The following is a 16,217-nucleotide window of genomic DNA, read 5'->3' as shown; positions in this document are numbered from 1 at the left end:
CATCTAGTTGCAATATGTTTATTTTGATTTCATTCAGACAATTTATAGCAAAGAAAATGTAATCTTGCTACCTAAAAGTTCAGAATGAACTGTTTCTCATGAAGTTCTGCAAGGTGGTATCAAACAGAGCAACTGAAAGCTTATGTAAAATGGGTTGTATAATTAACACAAGTTAGAAGATTTTTAGCAGTGGTCTTTTGACTGTCTTAAGTGAAACTACCTCAAACTAAAGTTTGGTCAGTTGAGCTTGGACCATAATCACTTACTCTACATTCACACTCACAAAAGTTGGTGTAGTTACCGATACAGCTTCCGAAAAAATCATGCTGTAAAACTAAGACATAATTCTCCTAACATTATGTTCTACATCTTGTTTTAATCTCACCTGTGTCTGTAACTGCCTTGGCTAGTATCAACATCTTTTCTTTGGCTGATCTAATCAGAGGTTGTTCAAGTTTAAAGCTATTTTCATGATTTTTATATCTTGTATAGTAATGTACAAATTTGTTCAGTTCTTGCATCTTTTTGTTCTTTTCTTCAGCCTACGGGAATAAAACAAATCAGAAGATATAGTGTTACGTTTACATCACAAGCATTTCGGTTTTAACTGTGGATAGACTCCTATATATGGCGTATTCCAGTGACTCACCCTACAGTCATATTTCATATGAAGTGTCACAAGAGGGCGCACAACATAGACAAAAATTACATGGCAGTACATGAAATAGTCAACAAAATGTGGTTAAAAGTCACTTGATCTGGGATAAACAGTGCAGAACTAACTAACAATTTTTAGTTACTAAATATTGCTTGCTCTGAATCAAGGTTTTTTGTTACTATCAGTTAAAAATTTTACGTAGTAAAAATTAAAACAGAATGTCAGGTAGTCAAAGACTATTTTCAAGCTTAAAGTGGTCATATGGATAAGGAATGGGTACTTATTATGGATTTATAATTTACAAAACAATTTTCTCATGGCTTCCTACTTGAAAAATCAATGTGAAAAAACACAGACCAAGTCTACATGTATGTTTGTAACTCAATACATTGCAAAAGGCTAAAAGATGTGGAAAAAGTTTGTTATTGTATGTACAATAACAAACACATTTATTAATCTTTTACAATTTATTGAGTTACACACACAGACTTACAATGTAGTCTATGTTGTTTCACATTGATTTTTCAAGGAGGATGATAAAATGATAAAATTGTTTTATGAATAAAATTCCACAGAAAGCTTAACTGTTCAATCATGGACTAAAAGAATGTGTAAAAGAATACAAAAAGATGATGGAATGTTGTGATTGATATTTTGAGTATTACAGAGCCAATGAAGTACAGTGACCATATATAATAAATCTGTAGTCTCTGAATGGAAATGTATTGTCTACTGAAAGAAGTGAAACTTGTTCTTTTGAAAATAATCTATGTCTATTAACCTACCTCTTTGACAACAGAACCTGACTTCTCATCTGCTTTGTGTACAGCTTCATATCGATTACAACGGAAATATCCACCAGTAGCTGACCCATGTTTGTTCCAAGGTTCCAGACACACCCAACAGAAATCATGTTTACACTGCAAATCAAAAATGAATGTTCATGGACTCTAAGTTCATACGTATTAATGATAATTTCTACTCACAGAGTCAAACATTTTCTTGGAAGCAAATTCCAAATTTTCGCTGATGACTTTTTTGACTGTGCGAGTAGAAATGTTCATTAATTAATAAACATTAAATTAGTTAGAATCAATCTGTAAGGGCTAATTTCATCATTTTCAACTACAGAAACACACTAACACTGTCCCTCTAGTTCACTATATGGTGCTAATTAATATTCAATCATGTTAATTATTCTGGTCTTCATGTATTTTATGATTGTCACTTGTCATGAATAGTATTATCCAGTCCTTACATTGTGCACTGTATCAAACTTTTCTTCACTCTCTCTTTCCATCTTTCTTTACATTTTCCTCCTTTCACTTGTGTCTCTGACTTAACCTACAGTATTTGCCTGTGTGAGTGTGTGTGTGTGTGTGTGTGAGAGAGAGAGTGTGTGTGTGTGTGTGTGTGTGAGAGTGTGTGTGTCTTCCTTTCTTTTTCTTTCTCTGTCTGCTTGTCCATCCGAAAGTCAGCATGTCTGTCTGTCTGTTTTCCATTTTTCTTTCTTTCTGTCTCCTTGAAAGTCATATGAAAGTCTGTGTCTGTGTGTGTGTCTGTGTCTGTGTCTGTTTGTCAGTCTGTCTGTCTGTCTGTCTATGTATGTTTGCCTGCCTGTCCGTCTGTCTGTCTTTTCTGCCAGACTGTTTCTATCAGTCTCACTCAATAACCATTAATGACCACACACACATGTTTGTGTCACATCAAACAAATCCAGCCTTCCATATAAGACAATAAGTACAGATAAAAGTAATAAATACTAATTCATATTCCAATCTCAATATCAACATTTGAATTGAAAGGCTTTGTAACTCTTACCAGCACAGGGAGCCACAGAGATTTAAATACAGGATCTTTTTGTTGATCAAGAAGAACTCTGCCAGTCGTCAGATTTTTTAATGCCTAATTTTTAATCTTGATCCCGTACACACCTTTAATCCATACATAATCCAACACTGTTGTCTGAGACTCACCTTTGTACACTTCATATGATTACAACCTTCATTTTTCTGAATAGGAGAGTTACATTTAGGACAAGGTTTAGAGTTGGTGACTAGCCATAATATGTTAGCAGCTGATTCAGAGTCTTTACTCGTGTTAGTCACTGAAAAATACAAAGACAATAAAATACATAAATACAGTTAATAATGATGTCAAATACTACGAGAAGAGATAAAACAGCACCTTTGGCAATTTTAATTACAGATTGAAGCAAATTACAATTTAATAATTTTGAGACATTTCTTGCTGTTGTATTTCATTGCATATTATCATCATGTGAGGGCGCTATTCAAAAGAGGGCATCTTGAAAATGTTCCTGTGCTATACGGTGATATATACCATTTTGTGTTCATTTAGACTAGGATTCTTTCATTTTAGACAGGGTTCCAAAATAATAAGACAACTAATACAACAACAAATTCTTGACTATGTCAGACTACCCATATATCAGTTATTAGGCCATAACCCCCCCCCCCCCCCCCCCCCCCTCCCCATGTGGCTCACATCAAGGCATAACAACCACAGTACTGTAAGTGAATAATATGTTCTTCAGGTTTGATTTCTGCAATTTTTTCATGCCATATCTCCCCCTGCCCCAGCCCCAGCCCTGCCTCCCATTAAGACATAACAACCACTGTAAGTGAAATACTTACATTCCTCTGGTTTGATTTCTGCAATCTTTTCATGCCATACTCGTAGATTTTCACAACTACATGGTTCATGGGCTTCACCAAGGCAGTTCCTATACATACAATTACCGAAATTCAAAATTCTGAAAATAGTTTTTTTAAAGTTTTCAAAAATGTGTTGATTTTTTCAATATACACTGAACAATATTACAACTCATGCACATATAGCCTTGTAATTTTGAAATCTGCAGTCAGATCTTACTTGTGGCTGTAACAATTTTTTTATTTTCATGATCATATATTTGATTGAGTCATGATGGTTGAATGATTAAGAATCAGTCACTGGCTGAAAATATTATAGTTTATTATTTAATGAGAAATTGATTGATTTTGTCCTCAAATGAAATCACACACCACAACAGTGACGTATTTGTACAAATTTCATTCCCAGCATGGATACAAATAGTTGTTAATTGTAGGAAACTTACCAGCAGTAGAAATGTCCATTGCCACAGTCTACAGATTTTGAGGTCGGAGGGGGTGCAGTGTAATTGCTAGCTGATCCTCTTGATGGGTGTTCTCCCTCTGGATATTTGACAGCTCTACCACAGCCAGGGGCTGGGCACCATTTAATATGAGGGTTACTGTCCACAAATGCCTAAAAGAGAAAAGAATTCTTTCCATTAGAATTAAATCCCTGGTATCAACAGCACAAAAGATCAAATTCATCGCTGGAAGATAGTTCAAAAAAAAGAGAAAAAAATCATAAATCTCAGTAGTGTCCTTGTGGCTGTAACCAATTTACAAGAAGATTCAGACAAACTTAAGCCATCATTCGTTATCTGTTCTCATATGGTATGAGTAATGTAATCTATTTCCCTGACACACACACACACACACACACACACACACTCTCTCTCTCTCTCTCTCTCTCTCTCTCTCTCTCTCTCTCTCTCTCTCTCTCTCTCTCTCTCTCTCTCTCTCTCTCTCTCTCTCTCTCTCTCTCTCTCTCTCTCTCTCTCATCCCAGTTGTTCATGTCTGTCTCTCTCAACTTTCTCTCAAACTAATATAAATTAATAATCCAAGTACTACGCCTATGCCTGTCTTGTGTTTTGTTACAATATAAAAACACCTTTGAATGTCCTCTCTCTTTGAATGCAATAACAAATATTTGTACGATAAGGCTGGTTATCAAATATGACGTAAAAATTTAATAAACAGAAAACTCACAACAGATAAGAACTGTGCTATAAAATGATATAAGGTGATTTGAAGTAGATGATCAATAATTGAAAATAATACCAATGGCGCTGTAACACAAATGATTAACATAAATCTATGATGTTACACCATGAGAGGCCAATAGCTCAGTTTATCACAGTTCTGTTTATCTTAAACATTTCTCATGATCTGATAAATTCTATGTTTCTTAGATTAAGCAAAATGATCTTTAATGTCGCCCTCTATGGTCAGACAAGAACAAAAATTATGATGTCAAAACTGATGGCAAGATAGGGGACACCACAAGTGAACATTATCATTTATGACTGAAATGGAAATATTTATAAAATAAATTAATTCAATTTCCATTTGACTTTAAATGTCATTTCATAGATATCTAGATCGTTATAATATAATTATGAATTGAAAGCATCGTCACGAAACAAGTACATATACAGGACAGACCTATCATTTTAAAGATGTTAATCATGGTAAAAAACATACATGTATATTAAATACAGTTACCCTCAAATACACACACATAAACACTCACACACACACACACACACACACACACACAGATGGACTGTCAGAGACAGACACACGACATGCACACTCCCTTGCATAAAAACAGACATACACATCCACAGACACACACACACACACACACAGATGGACAGAGACAGCAACAGACACACACAACATGCACACACACATGCATACAAACAGACATACACATGGGCAGACACATACACAGATGGACAGAGACAGAGACACACAGACACAAAGTCCTCACTTATTCACCCTGCCTATAGTACAAGGGAACTTTATAACTTAAAGTTTGTATACTAAATAAAAAGAGAAGTCACAGAGATAAGGACTCTTAAAGCATATCTTTTAATATCAATTTCTTATTGGTTTTTCCATGGTTGTATCAAACAGAAAAGCTGTATGGTGTTGTATAATTTGCTTGATATTTCTAACTACACTGAATTATTGATAGCTTGATATTAAAGTTAAATTTCTTATCATGTCAGAAGGTCTGTTTCAATGGTTATTGATGTCATTGTACATGTACGGTATAACTAAAAACAGCAATGTGTGGTTCCGATTACGTTCAATTTTAGAATAGGTGAGATAGTAGATTTTTTATTTTATTTTTCATATTATATATAATATATTTTTTTCATGCGAGTGTTTAGTTCAGGTAGTTTATGTTTTCTGTTCTTTTTCCATATGGTCTCTGTGTTATTGGTTTCTTCTCATCAGATGTACAACCATTACAGATTGGAAGAACAATTTATATTCTTTTTAAGTTGATGTCAGTTTCCGCATCCACTATTTCTTTCAAAACTTCACAGTTTTCGAGATTTTATTATTATTTTTTTCTCGAATACGTTAACAAAATTATGGTCGGTGGTGAAAAACTATGTGGTGTGAGATAACCGGAACCAAACAGAGCTTAATCAGAAGTACAGGAATCGCAAAATTATCTGATTTGTTAAGCAGATGCTGGTTTTGCTCGGAGAATACAAAGAGGAAATCTACAATTCCTATCAAAAGCTTGGATCTCATTTCAACTCTGTCATTTCAGTAGTTGACATTGTCTCATACCATTGGCAATTTGCCTTTTTTTCAAAATGTTGAAATTTGAGTGAAATTAGTTTCATTTGAGTCGTAGCACTAATGGTCATATTTTTGCCAAAGTTTAAAAGTTTTTGTTTCTGAGGTGTATACTCTGTTGAATCAATAGTACATAAATTAGCATTTAAAGGCAGAGCTGGCCAATGGTGGTTGTCATTAGCAACTTGACATGCTCATCAAATTAATTAAGAGTAATGAATTAAAATGTATTAAAAAGGAATGAACAAGCCCCAGTCTGATCATATTTTGCCTAAAATTGTATATACTATAAAATTATATAAACATCAAATTTCTGTAACAACACACAAACACTCCCAAGACATTCACACATCCACACATACCAAACTTTTTACCGAAATCACCCTGGCTCTTATGGATTTCATACATGTATAAAGGAATTATTGCTGCATTGTTCACTGTACACATTCAAGTTTGACAATAAACCCTACGAAGTTATGGGGTCTTGTATATCTCTCCCCACAAAGTTAGGGGGCCATGTATATTCCGAATAATAGAACAATGTACTTTTGCATGGGTTTGATTACAACTCATACTTTTGATTATGGCGCCAAGGTGGCAGGCCCTTCAGTCATTATAACATCACACTCTTTTATGCAATATATGATACATTCACAATCACTTTGGAGAATGTCAAAATGGTACAAACACTACCGTAAGACTCTTAGCCTAAAACATGTGAATTTTGATTAGTTTCTAAATGTCAACAGCTTTGTCTTCAAACACTGCCATTTTCTCCAAACGCAGACAGCGAATTTACCGACTGTCACTGATCCCTTTAGTGAACACAAACGCCCCAGAAAATATATGTCATGTAGAATGAAGGACTTCAGATATTAAATGATTCATTATTGATGATCATTGTCTATCAAAATAAAGTCTTACTGAGTACCATACCCATACCAATCATCTCAACTGTTAGTGTTTTCAAACCTATACGTATTTTATTAGCTGTATCAAAAGTGTTACAGAACAAATTTGCTTGCGGAGGAGCCCTAGAGCAAAACTGACAACCATTTACTTTGCAATTCTTACATTACTGTAAGTCATACAACTGGTATTTCATCTGAGTAGAGATTAGTTTTAATGACAGAGGTAAATCATTTTTTTTTTGCTTTGTCTTTTCAACACACACCACATACATGTACATCTTTCTATGCAAAATATTGTTACATTGTCAATTCTCAGTACCTTCAATAGCATTTTACCTCATATTAGAGGGTCAAAATAGAACAAGAAGGTTGACTTATTCTCAGTACATGTACCTGCAATACCATTTTACCTCATGCTAGAGGGTCAAAATAGAACAAGAAGGTTGACCTATTCTCACGTACACCTATAGTAATGCATGTGGAGCGAGTTATGGTGTGGAGCAAGATATTGAATATTCATTATTTTTATGATGCACCCAGGCAGTGATATTTTATTTCAGGTACCAAGAACTGCACATATTTTCAATCCAATGTATTCATTTAGTTTTAAGCATGCAAGTGTTAACCAACTCACACTCCATTTTCCCTTTGTACTTGTGCATTTTATAGTGTACTGTTTTTCCTTTGCATTGTTTTGCATAATTATGTATGCACAAAAAAAAAAATCGCCGCTCAGTTATTTTTTGGATGTGTAATATGTTGAGAGGACTTAGCCAAGATCAGAGGAGGGTAGGCTAAGATGAAGGTAAAGTATACATGTACATGACTAGACATTGATTTTGAAATGAATTACTTTATACCTACCTTAATATCAAACTGTAGATATCGTCTTGCCATATCTCTGGATACCAGGTTCTCAATAGTTTCTATGGGTACAAGCTTTGTACAGTCAAATGCTGGACATCTAATATTGTGTGCACAACCTTCTTGAATCTTGCCAGTTAAATAACTAGAGAAGTAAAATGACAAATATCACCGTATGAATGACAAATGATAATTTCTACTTTATATAAAGTTGAACAAATTTTGGAAGTAAATATTAAACGCTGACTACTTATTTCAATGCACAAATCAACTTATAAATACAATGTACACTACAGATGGGTTTTGTGTACATGTAATAAAAATATTTAATATTTCTGTCTCAAACTGTTTCAAGTTAGCCCATGTCTATGTTTCGTTATGACGATATCACGATAGATTGGAATAACATATTTGAAAGTAGTCTGTAACATACTGACATTCATGCCACGGTATCAGCCAGCCTGATTATGGCTGAACAAAAATGACGTATCTTAGAGTCTAATTTGATAGATGACAAATGAATAAACACAATAAACTATCGGTAGAATTGAGTACCTTTCCCAACAGACTCGGCAGAATTGATGGTTACATGGCATATCGACAGGATCTTCTGTTTTAGAGATGTTATCAGCACAGATATCACACTGTAAAAACAAACAAATGAATATAAAAGGTATGCTAATGTATCATATAACATATACAGTTAAAATGATGTAGGCTTGGTGTTTCACTCATGGGACATTACAGTTAAAATGATGTAGGCTTGGTGTTTTACTCATGGGACATTACAAGTAAACTGGATTTCGGGCTCCATTCACAATGTATTTTTTTGTACATGTACATGTACTTGATTCAGTGACTTTTTCACAACTTGTCCAGTGTCAACCCCCACTGTACATTATATTACCCACAATTCTCTCTGATTTGAACTGTAAGACATTATCTCCTTGAAGTTAGACAATTCTCACCAGCGTAAATGTTTTTGTAAAAGCATTTCATTCGTGAAGTGTAGAATTACCACAAGTTTCTGAATACCCATTTTTAATGGTTCTGTTAGTCGATGATTTATTGTTGATTCAGAAGTAGATAGCAATCTTAGACATTTATCACCAGATTTTCTTGAACGACATACAGAATATTTGCAATGAAACTAAGGAAAAATATGCACCTGTTATGACTCTGCTAAAGATATATGCTGACAGCTATTTTGACATTTTTTATTCTACCTCAGTTCACCACACATTTTATAGTGCGATAAGTAGGTAATATCTGCCTCAGTTCCGAAGCCAGGTTTCCCGACCAGTGTTTTTGTTAAGTGTGGTAAGTAGGTAAAATCTACCTGAGTTCCCTGTCAGTTAACCAGGGTTACCTACCTGCATTTCCATTAAGTGTTGTAAGTATGTAAAATCTACCTGAGCTCCCGATCAGTTCACCAGGTTTACCTACCAGTGTTCTTGTTAAGTGTGTTAAACTTTACTACACAATTAGCAGTCTGTGATATGCATGACAAACAGTAAGACCAAGACCAGAATCTGATGTAAACTGAATGCCTTGCATACAGATTGATGTTTCTATATCTCTTACTATCATCAACATATGGTATATATACCAAATTATCTGAAATTTGAAGCATGCATTGTTAAGATATAGGCCATGTGTATTTTGTCAGTGTCAATGTATGCACCAAGTCATGTGAAATGTGAAAAACTGGATCAAGATATTGCCTAACTACCCAAAATCATTAATTATGCAAGTTTTATTCGAACTGAATGTATTTGAGAAATTGTGTCCACAGAGAAAGAAACAGAGACAGACAGACAGAAACAAAATCATTAGACAAACACAAACAAAACCATTACATTTCAGACAGACAGCGACAGACAAACTGACAGACAGACAGACAGACAGACAGACACAGACAGACAGACAGACAGACAGAGACAGGCAGAAATATAGTGACCAATGAGTGTCGTGTCTTTGGGCAGAAGTAATTAAAAAATACCATGTAAAAATAAAATTCTTAACTACCTAATATATTTTTCTGACGTTAAAATATTGGAAATAAACACTTAAAAAAAAATATATTTGCCTTCTTTTGAAAACCTCACTAACAAGGTAACCTTGAGTAGATTGTACTATTGCCCTTAATCTGTCATAATGAACCACTTTCAGTAATCATAAAGTGAATAATTAAGCACTTCAAAGCACAATGTATTCACTTTCTGTCCTATTAAGGTAAGTTGATATTCCATTCATAATTCTACTAATAGTACTAAGCAAAGTATGACACACTCACTAGCACTCAAGTGTATAATATTGATATTCCTGTTACATAAATGTACATCCTAATAAGAACAGTACAACAAACTCACTTGCACTGTTGCAGTCAGAAGCGTATTGATATTTCCATCCATTTCAACAGTTATATCAATCAATATTCTAATTTACAAAGTACAATAAACTTCTTGCACTTGAACATATATTTACTCAGTTTGCAAGTGTACCAAACGTTCTCAAAGCCATTTTCACATTTTTTAAATATCTGCATGTACTTTTGACATAACAGTGAACATAATAACGTTGGCTAGATTTTCGACACACTATGATTTGTCAAGAGCCATTATCATGCTAAGCTGAAGTACATAGTATGAAAGCAAGTTGATAATTGTTTAAATATATTAAAGCTACATAAAAGTTAGTAATAGTTAAATAACTTCTTGTAGCATGAGGACAGGTTCTTATTACGAGTAACATTTTGCCTGCTCAGGTCAACAGATAAACTGTTTGTTTGTTGGTTGAACAGGCGAAACATTACTCATAAGTAACAAGAACCCTTGGTCGTGGTACAGGAATGTATTATATGACTTGATGAATGCATGTTTAAAGTTACAAAAAAAGTTGTAAATTTAATCGGATCATTAGTTTTACCGGAAACTAAAGGAATTGACAACTTTCCATCAGGTAGTTTACCATACGCTATATAACTGTACAATCATATTACGGTTCAGTTGTGTTAAAAATGGCAGCAAATTGAAAGAGGTCTGATAGTCACACATAAACTAATTACTAATCATCAGCAAGTATCTACCCCATGTAGAGATCATTATCAGCAATTTTGTGGCCATGAATTTCTCTTTTATTCAGTTATATAGATTCACTCAACAAGTCATCCAGTTGGGTGCCCTTGGTAAATTATTTCCTTGGTCCTTGCGAAAGAATTTTTATTCTCGAAACATCAACATTTTACACATTTTTAGGAACTGCATTACCTGCAACTTTCTAAAACTGTACACAACTATAATGTTAGTTACATTAATAAAAACAAAATTAACATTAACATGAAAACCAAAGAGACTAGACATTTAGTTTCATTCCTGTACATATTGTCTTTCCATTCTTACATAGTATACATGGTATGCAATTACATATCATGGTAACCTAATTATGGTTAGATGAAATTATACTTGCATAAAATTCAGACTGAATTAGATGACTGAATATGATTAGTGAGTCCTCTAATAAAAAAATTCAATCTTTTCTTCAAAGTCAAAATGATAGAAATAGTGCCAATGGCATTGCAGCACATCTGTATAGTTTATGCTTTTCAAAAAATATTATTTATCTACACTTTACCATGCCTATAAGCAAGATAGTCTGGATGCCAACATGGTCTCTAACTAAACCACGTCTGGTCAAAGTCCCTTAATCAACACATAAAGTTGTTCATCCAATCAGTGAACTTCCAACTGTTATAATAGTATTAGTAACTAAACAGTGTATAAGTATGGTAAAGGTAACGATACTGTATAGGAACTAGACTATGTGAGTGGAGGTGTAAATGGTAATGATACTGTATAGGAACTAGACGATGTGAGTGGAGGTGTAAATGGTAATGATACTGTATAGGAACTAGACTATGTGAGTGAAGGTATAAATGGTAATGATACTGTATAGGAACTAGACGATGTGAGTGAAGGTGTAAATGGTAACGATACTGTATAGGAACTAGACTGTGAGTGAAGGTATAAATGGTAATGATACTGTATAGGAACTAGACGATGTGAGTGGAGGTGTAAATGGTAATGATACTGTATAGGAACTAGACTATGTGAGTGAAGGTGTAAATGGTAACGATACTGTATAGGAACTAGATGATGTGAGTGGAGGTATAAATGGTAACGATACTGTATAGGAACTAGACTGTGAGTGGAGGTATAAATGGTAACGATACTGTATAGGAACTAGATGATGTGAGTGGAGGTATAAATGGTAACGATACTGTATAGGAACTAGACTGTGAGTGAAGGTATAAATGGTAACGATACTGTATAGGAACTAGGTGATGTGCGTGGAGGTATAAATGGTAACGATACTGTATAGGAACTAGACTGTGAGTGAAGGTATAAATGGTAACGATACTGTATAGGAACTAGGTGATGTGAGTGGAGGTATAAATGGTAACGATACTGTACAGGAACTAGACTGCGAGTGGAGGTGTAAATAGTAACAATACTGTATAGGAACTAGATGATGTGAGTGGAGGTATAAATGGTAACGATACTGTATAGGAACTAGATGATGTGAGTGGAGGTATAAATGGTAACGATACTGTACAGGAACTAGACTGCGAGTGGAGGTGTAAATAGTAACGATACTGTATAGGAACTAGATGATGTGAGTGGAGGTATAAATGGTAACGATACTGTATAGGAACTAGACTATGAGTGAAGGTATAAATGGTAACGATACTGTATAGGAACTAGACGATGTGAGTGGAGGTATAAATGATAACGATACTGTACAGGAACTACCGTAGACTGTGAGTGGAGGTGTAAATGGTAACGATACTGTAAAGGAACTAGACTGTGAGTGGAGGTGTAAATGGTAACGATACTGTAAAGGAACTAGACTGTGAGTGGAGATGTAAATGGTAACGATACTGTATAGGAACTAGACTATGTGAGTGGAGATGTAAATGGTAATGATACTGTATAGGAACTAGACTATGTGAGTGGAGGTGTAAAAGGTAACGATACTGTAAAGGAACTAGACTAGTGAGTGGAGGTGTAAATCGTAATGATACTGTATAGGAACTAGACTGTGAGTGAAGGTGTAAATCGTAATGATACTGTAAAGGAACTAGACTGTGAGTGGAGGTGTAAATAGTAACGATACTGTAAAGGAACTAGACTGTGAGTGGAGGTGTAAATAGTAACGATACTGTAAAGGAACTAGACTGTGAGTGGAGGTGTAAATAGTAACGATACTGTAAAGGAACTAGACTGTGAGTGGAGGTGTAAATAGTAACGATACTGTAAAGGAACTAGACTGTGAGTGGAGGTGTAAATAGTAACGATACTGTAAAGGAACTAGACTGTGAGTGGAGGTGTAAATAGTAACGATACTGTAAAGGAACTAGACTGTGAGTGGAGGTATAAATGATAACGATACTGTATAGGAACTAGACTGTGAGTGGAGGTGTAAATGGTAACGATACTGTAAAGGAACTAGACTGTGAGTGGAGGTGTAAATGGTAACGATACTGTATAGGAACTAGACTGTGAGTGGAGGTGTAAATGGTAACGATACTGTAAAGGAACTAGACTATGTGAGTGGAGGTGTAAATGGTAACGATACCGTAAAGGAACTAGACTATGTGAGTGGAGGTGTAAATGGTAACGATACTGTAAAGGAACTAGACTATGTGAGTTGAGGTGTAAATGGTAACGATACTGTACAGGAACTAGACTATGTGAGTTGAGGTGTAAATGGTAACGATACTGTAAAGGAACTAGACTATGTGAGTTGAGGTGTAAATGGTAATGATACTGTAAAGGAACTAGACTATGTGAGTGGAGGTGTAAATGGTAATGATACTGTAAAGGAACTAGACTATGTGAGTGGAGGTGTAAATGGTAACGATACTGTAAAGGAACTAGACTATGTGAGTTGAGGTGTAAATGGTAACGATACTGTAAAGGAACTAGACTATGTGAGTTGAGGTGTAAATGGTAACGATACTGTAAAGGAACTAGACTAATAGCAAGAACTCTGTTGCTAAAGAGTACATTTACATATTATAGACTGAAGTATACACAATTATTTTCTTCAATATTTTTGTCAAATCACAACACTATATTTACCTCTTGATCAGCACAAACGTTGCATATAAATGACAACAAACTGCATACACACGAAATGTCTAAATTTTAAATTTCAAAGCACGCACTTTCTACATGTAAATTTTTTTCCGTAATTCAAAATCAGTAATTTATTAATTTTAATTGAAAAGTTTCAAAACTTGTGATGGTTTACAATTTCATAATTTGTACAATTTGAGGTTCTGTTGTGGTTTTATTTTCACATGATCGACTTTTGATTTGAATGTAAGCATAGGTCGTTACATTTCTGCTTTCTGATTAATCGGTGAACATAAAACTATGATGTTATAATGCGTGTATGCATGATTTGAGTCGTAAACCAGGCTTACGTGTCAGCTTTACACTAATAACAGACATTTACAAGACTTGACAATTAATGGCCTGGCCTATACGATCAAATGAGAAAGTGTTTGTGAGTTAAATGTCAGAGGTAGTCAGAGAGAAATAATGATATAAGAGAGGTTATGTCTAGATCTCACTAAATAGTCTGAGATGTAGTTATCTTGCATATAGTTAGGTTCATATATTACTTCACACGAACATCCCCATCCCCCCAAACACACATACATATACACGCACACTCCACACACACAACCCCTCACCTACCCACACCTCCACCCACCCACACCCACACACATACAAACACACACAGTCAGACAGACAGACAGACACACAGACAGACACACATACATACAGACATACAGACAGACAGACACACAGACAGACAGACAGACAGACACACAGACACAGACAGACAGACAGACAGACAGACAGACAGACAGACAGACAGACAGACAGACACACACACACACACACACACACACACATTGACAATCACTATGGTCAGCTGCAGACTACAAATTTAAATTAAAGTGAGTTTTGATTCTGAGGTAGTCTGGATGCCAATGTGGTTTCTCATGAGTGGAGGTGTAAATCTTAATGATTTTGTATAGGGACTAGACTAATTCTAAGCTGACATACATTGTAAGTCATAACTGATAAACTGGATTTTGGGTAACATTCACATTGTCTTTTGTACTTGACTCAGTGTCGAAATAAATCACAGACCAAAATCATCCAATATTAATAAAGCCTCCATTACCGGTAGTTCCAATCATTTAGCAGTAATCCTTTACTTTGAACCCTTATCTAGGAAACTAAACATTGAACACTGACATGATCAAATAGAATGTTATGTGGAAATAAAGGTTATTTAGGCCAAAAATAACTTTCTTTCACCTGGACTTACGTCACCCAGCTCAAGGTTGGTCTAACCTGTTCAGATTTGTTTTAAATTGTTATCTTTGCAATGGTTAAGATTAGAGTCAAGTCATGGTTAGTCTAGTTCCTATACAACTCATTACGATTACTATGATCATCTCCACTCGCATTATGTAAAGTCATTATTCTAGCACAGAAATCTGTGCTACCCTACTGGGCATTAAGGGTAAACGACACATGTCAGTAGTAATCCATCACAAATTGACAGGCAGTAGGTTAGTCCCTTTACTCAATTGCTCAATTAACCGAACTCCACCTCTCCAGTCTGACACTAAAATCACCTGGAGACGCGATGACGTCACCACGTTTATATGAATGCAGTCAGGGGTAGCACAGATTTCTGTGCTAGTAAAACGACTTTCCCTATATGCGAGTGGAGATGATCACAGTAATTGTAACGCATTGTATCTACGAACTAGACTAATTCATAGTCAACACAACTTGTGCATGAAATCCACATCAATGTCCATTCATCCGTCCGTCCATCCATTCATCCATTCAACCATCTATCAATCCATCTATCAATCCATACACATAAAACATACATACATGTACACAAGCTAGACATACATGTAGTATGCTCACCTGGCTTATATTTCCTAAAGTGGACCAACAGACCGATACAAAATCAATTCTGAAGTGGATAGACAGACAGACAACATAACCATGGCAACACATCTAGACCTTGACATGATTAAAAGTTGATTATCACAACTACTGAAATGTGAAACTATCTCAGCCTGCAAATTGTCAAAGGTAGTAAAATAGACACAGTGGTGAGTCATCAGATGTCTGCATGATTGTACAAATGTATATAACTTAATAAGGTAAAGAACACCTAACAGATAACCATTGAAGGCTGAA

General features: G+C 35.1%; 1 protein-coding gene across 1 annotated transcript in view; it reads right to left on the bottom strand.

Moving 5' to 3' along the window:
• The window catches only part of LOC144450510 (uncharacterized), an 83,027-nt gene that overhangs the window by 18,902 nt on the left and 47,908 nt on the right, over nucleotides 1–16,217 (bottom strand). The window contains exons 8-14 of the mRNA XM_078141150.1: nucleotides 8,467–8,555; nucleotides 7,912–8,056; nucleotides 3,780–3,949; nucleotides 3,316–3,404; nucleotides 2,635–2,765; nucleotides 1,444–1,578; nucleotides 386–542 (exon numbers count right to left, since the gene is read on the bottom strand). Coding sequence (XP_077997276.1) covers nucleotides 386–542; nucleotides 1,444–1,578; nucleotides 2,635–2,765; nucleotides 3,316–3,404; nucleotides 3,780–3,949; nucleotides 7,912–8,056; nucleotides 8,467–8,555 — 916 coding nt within the window. The remainder of the gene's footprint in view (nucleotides 1–385; nucleotides 543–1,443; nucleotides 1,579–2,634; nucleotides 2,766–3,315; nucleotides 3,405–3,779; nucleotides 3,950–7,911; nucleotides 8,057–8,466; nucleotides 8,556–16,217) is intronic.

This window comes from Glandiceps talaboti, chromosome 20 (assembly GCF_964340395.1).
Source record: "Glandiceps talaboti chromosome 20, keGlaTala1.1, whole genome shotgun sequence".
Taxonomy (NCBI): domain Eukaryota; kingdom Metazoa; phylum Hemichordata; class Enteropneusta; family Spengelidae; genus Glandiceps; species Glandiceps talaboti.
The sequence above is the reverse complement of the archived record's forward strand: the minus strand, read 5'-3'. Positions and strand labels throughout refer to the sequence as shown.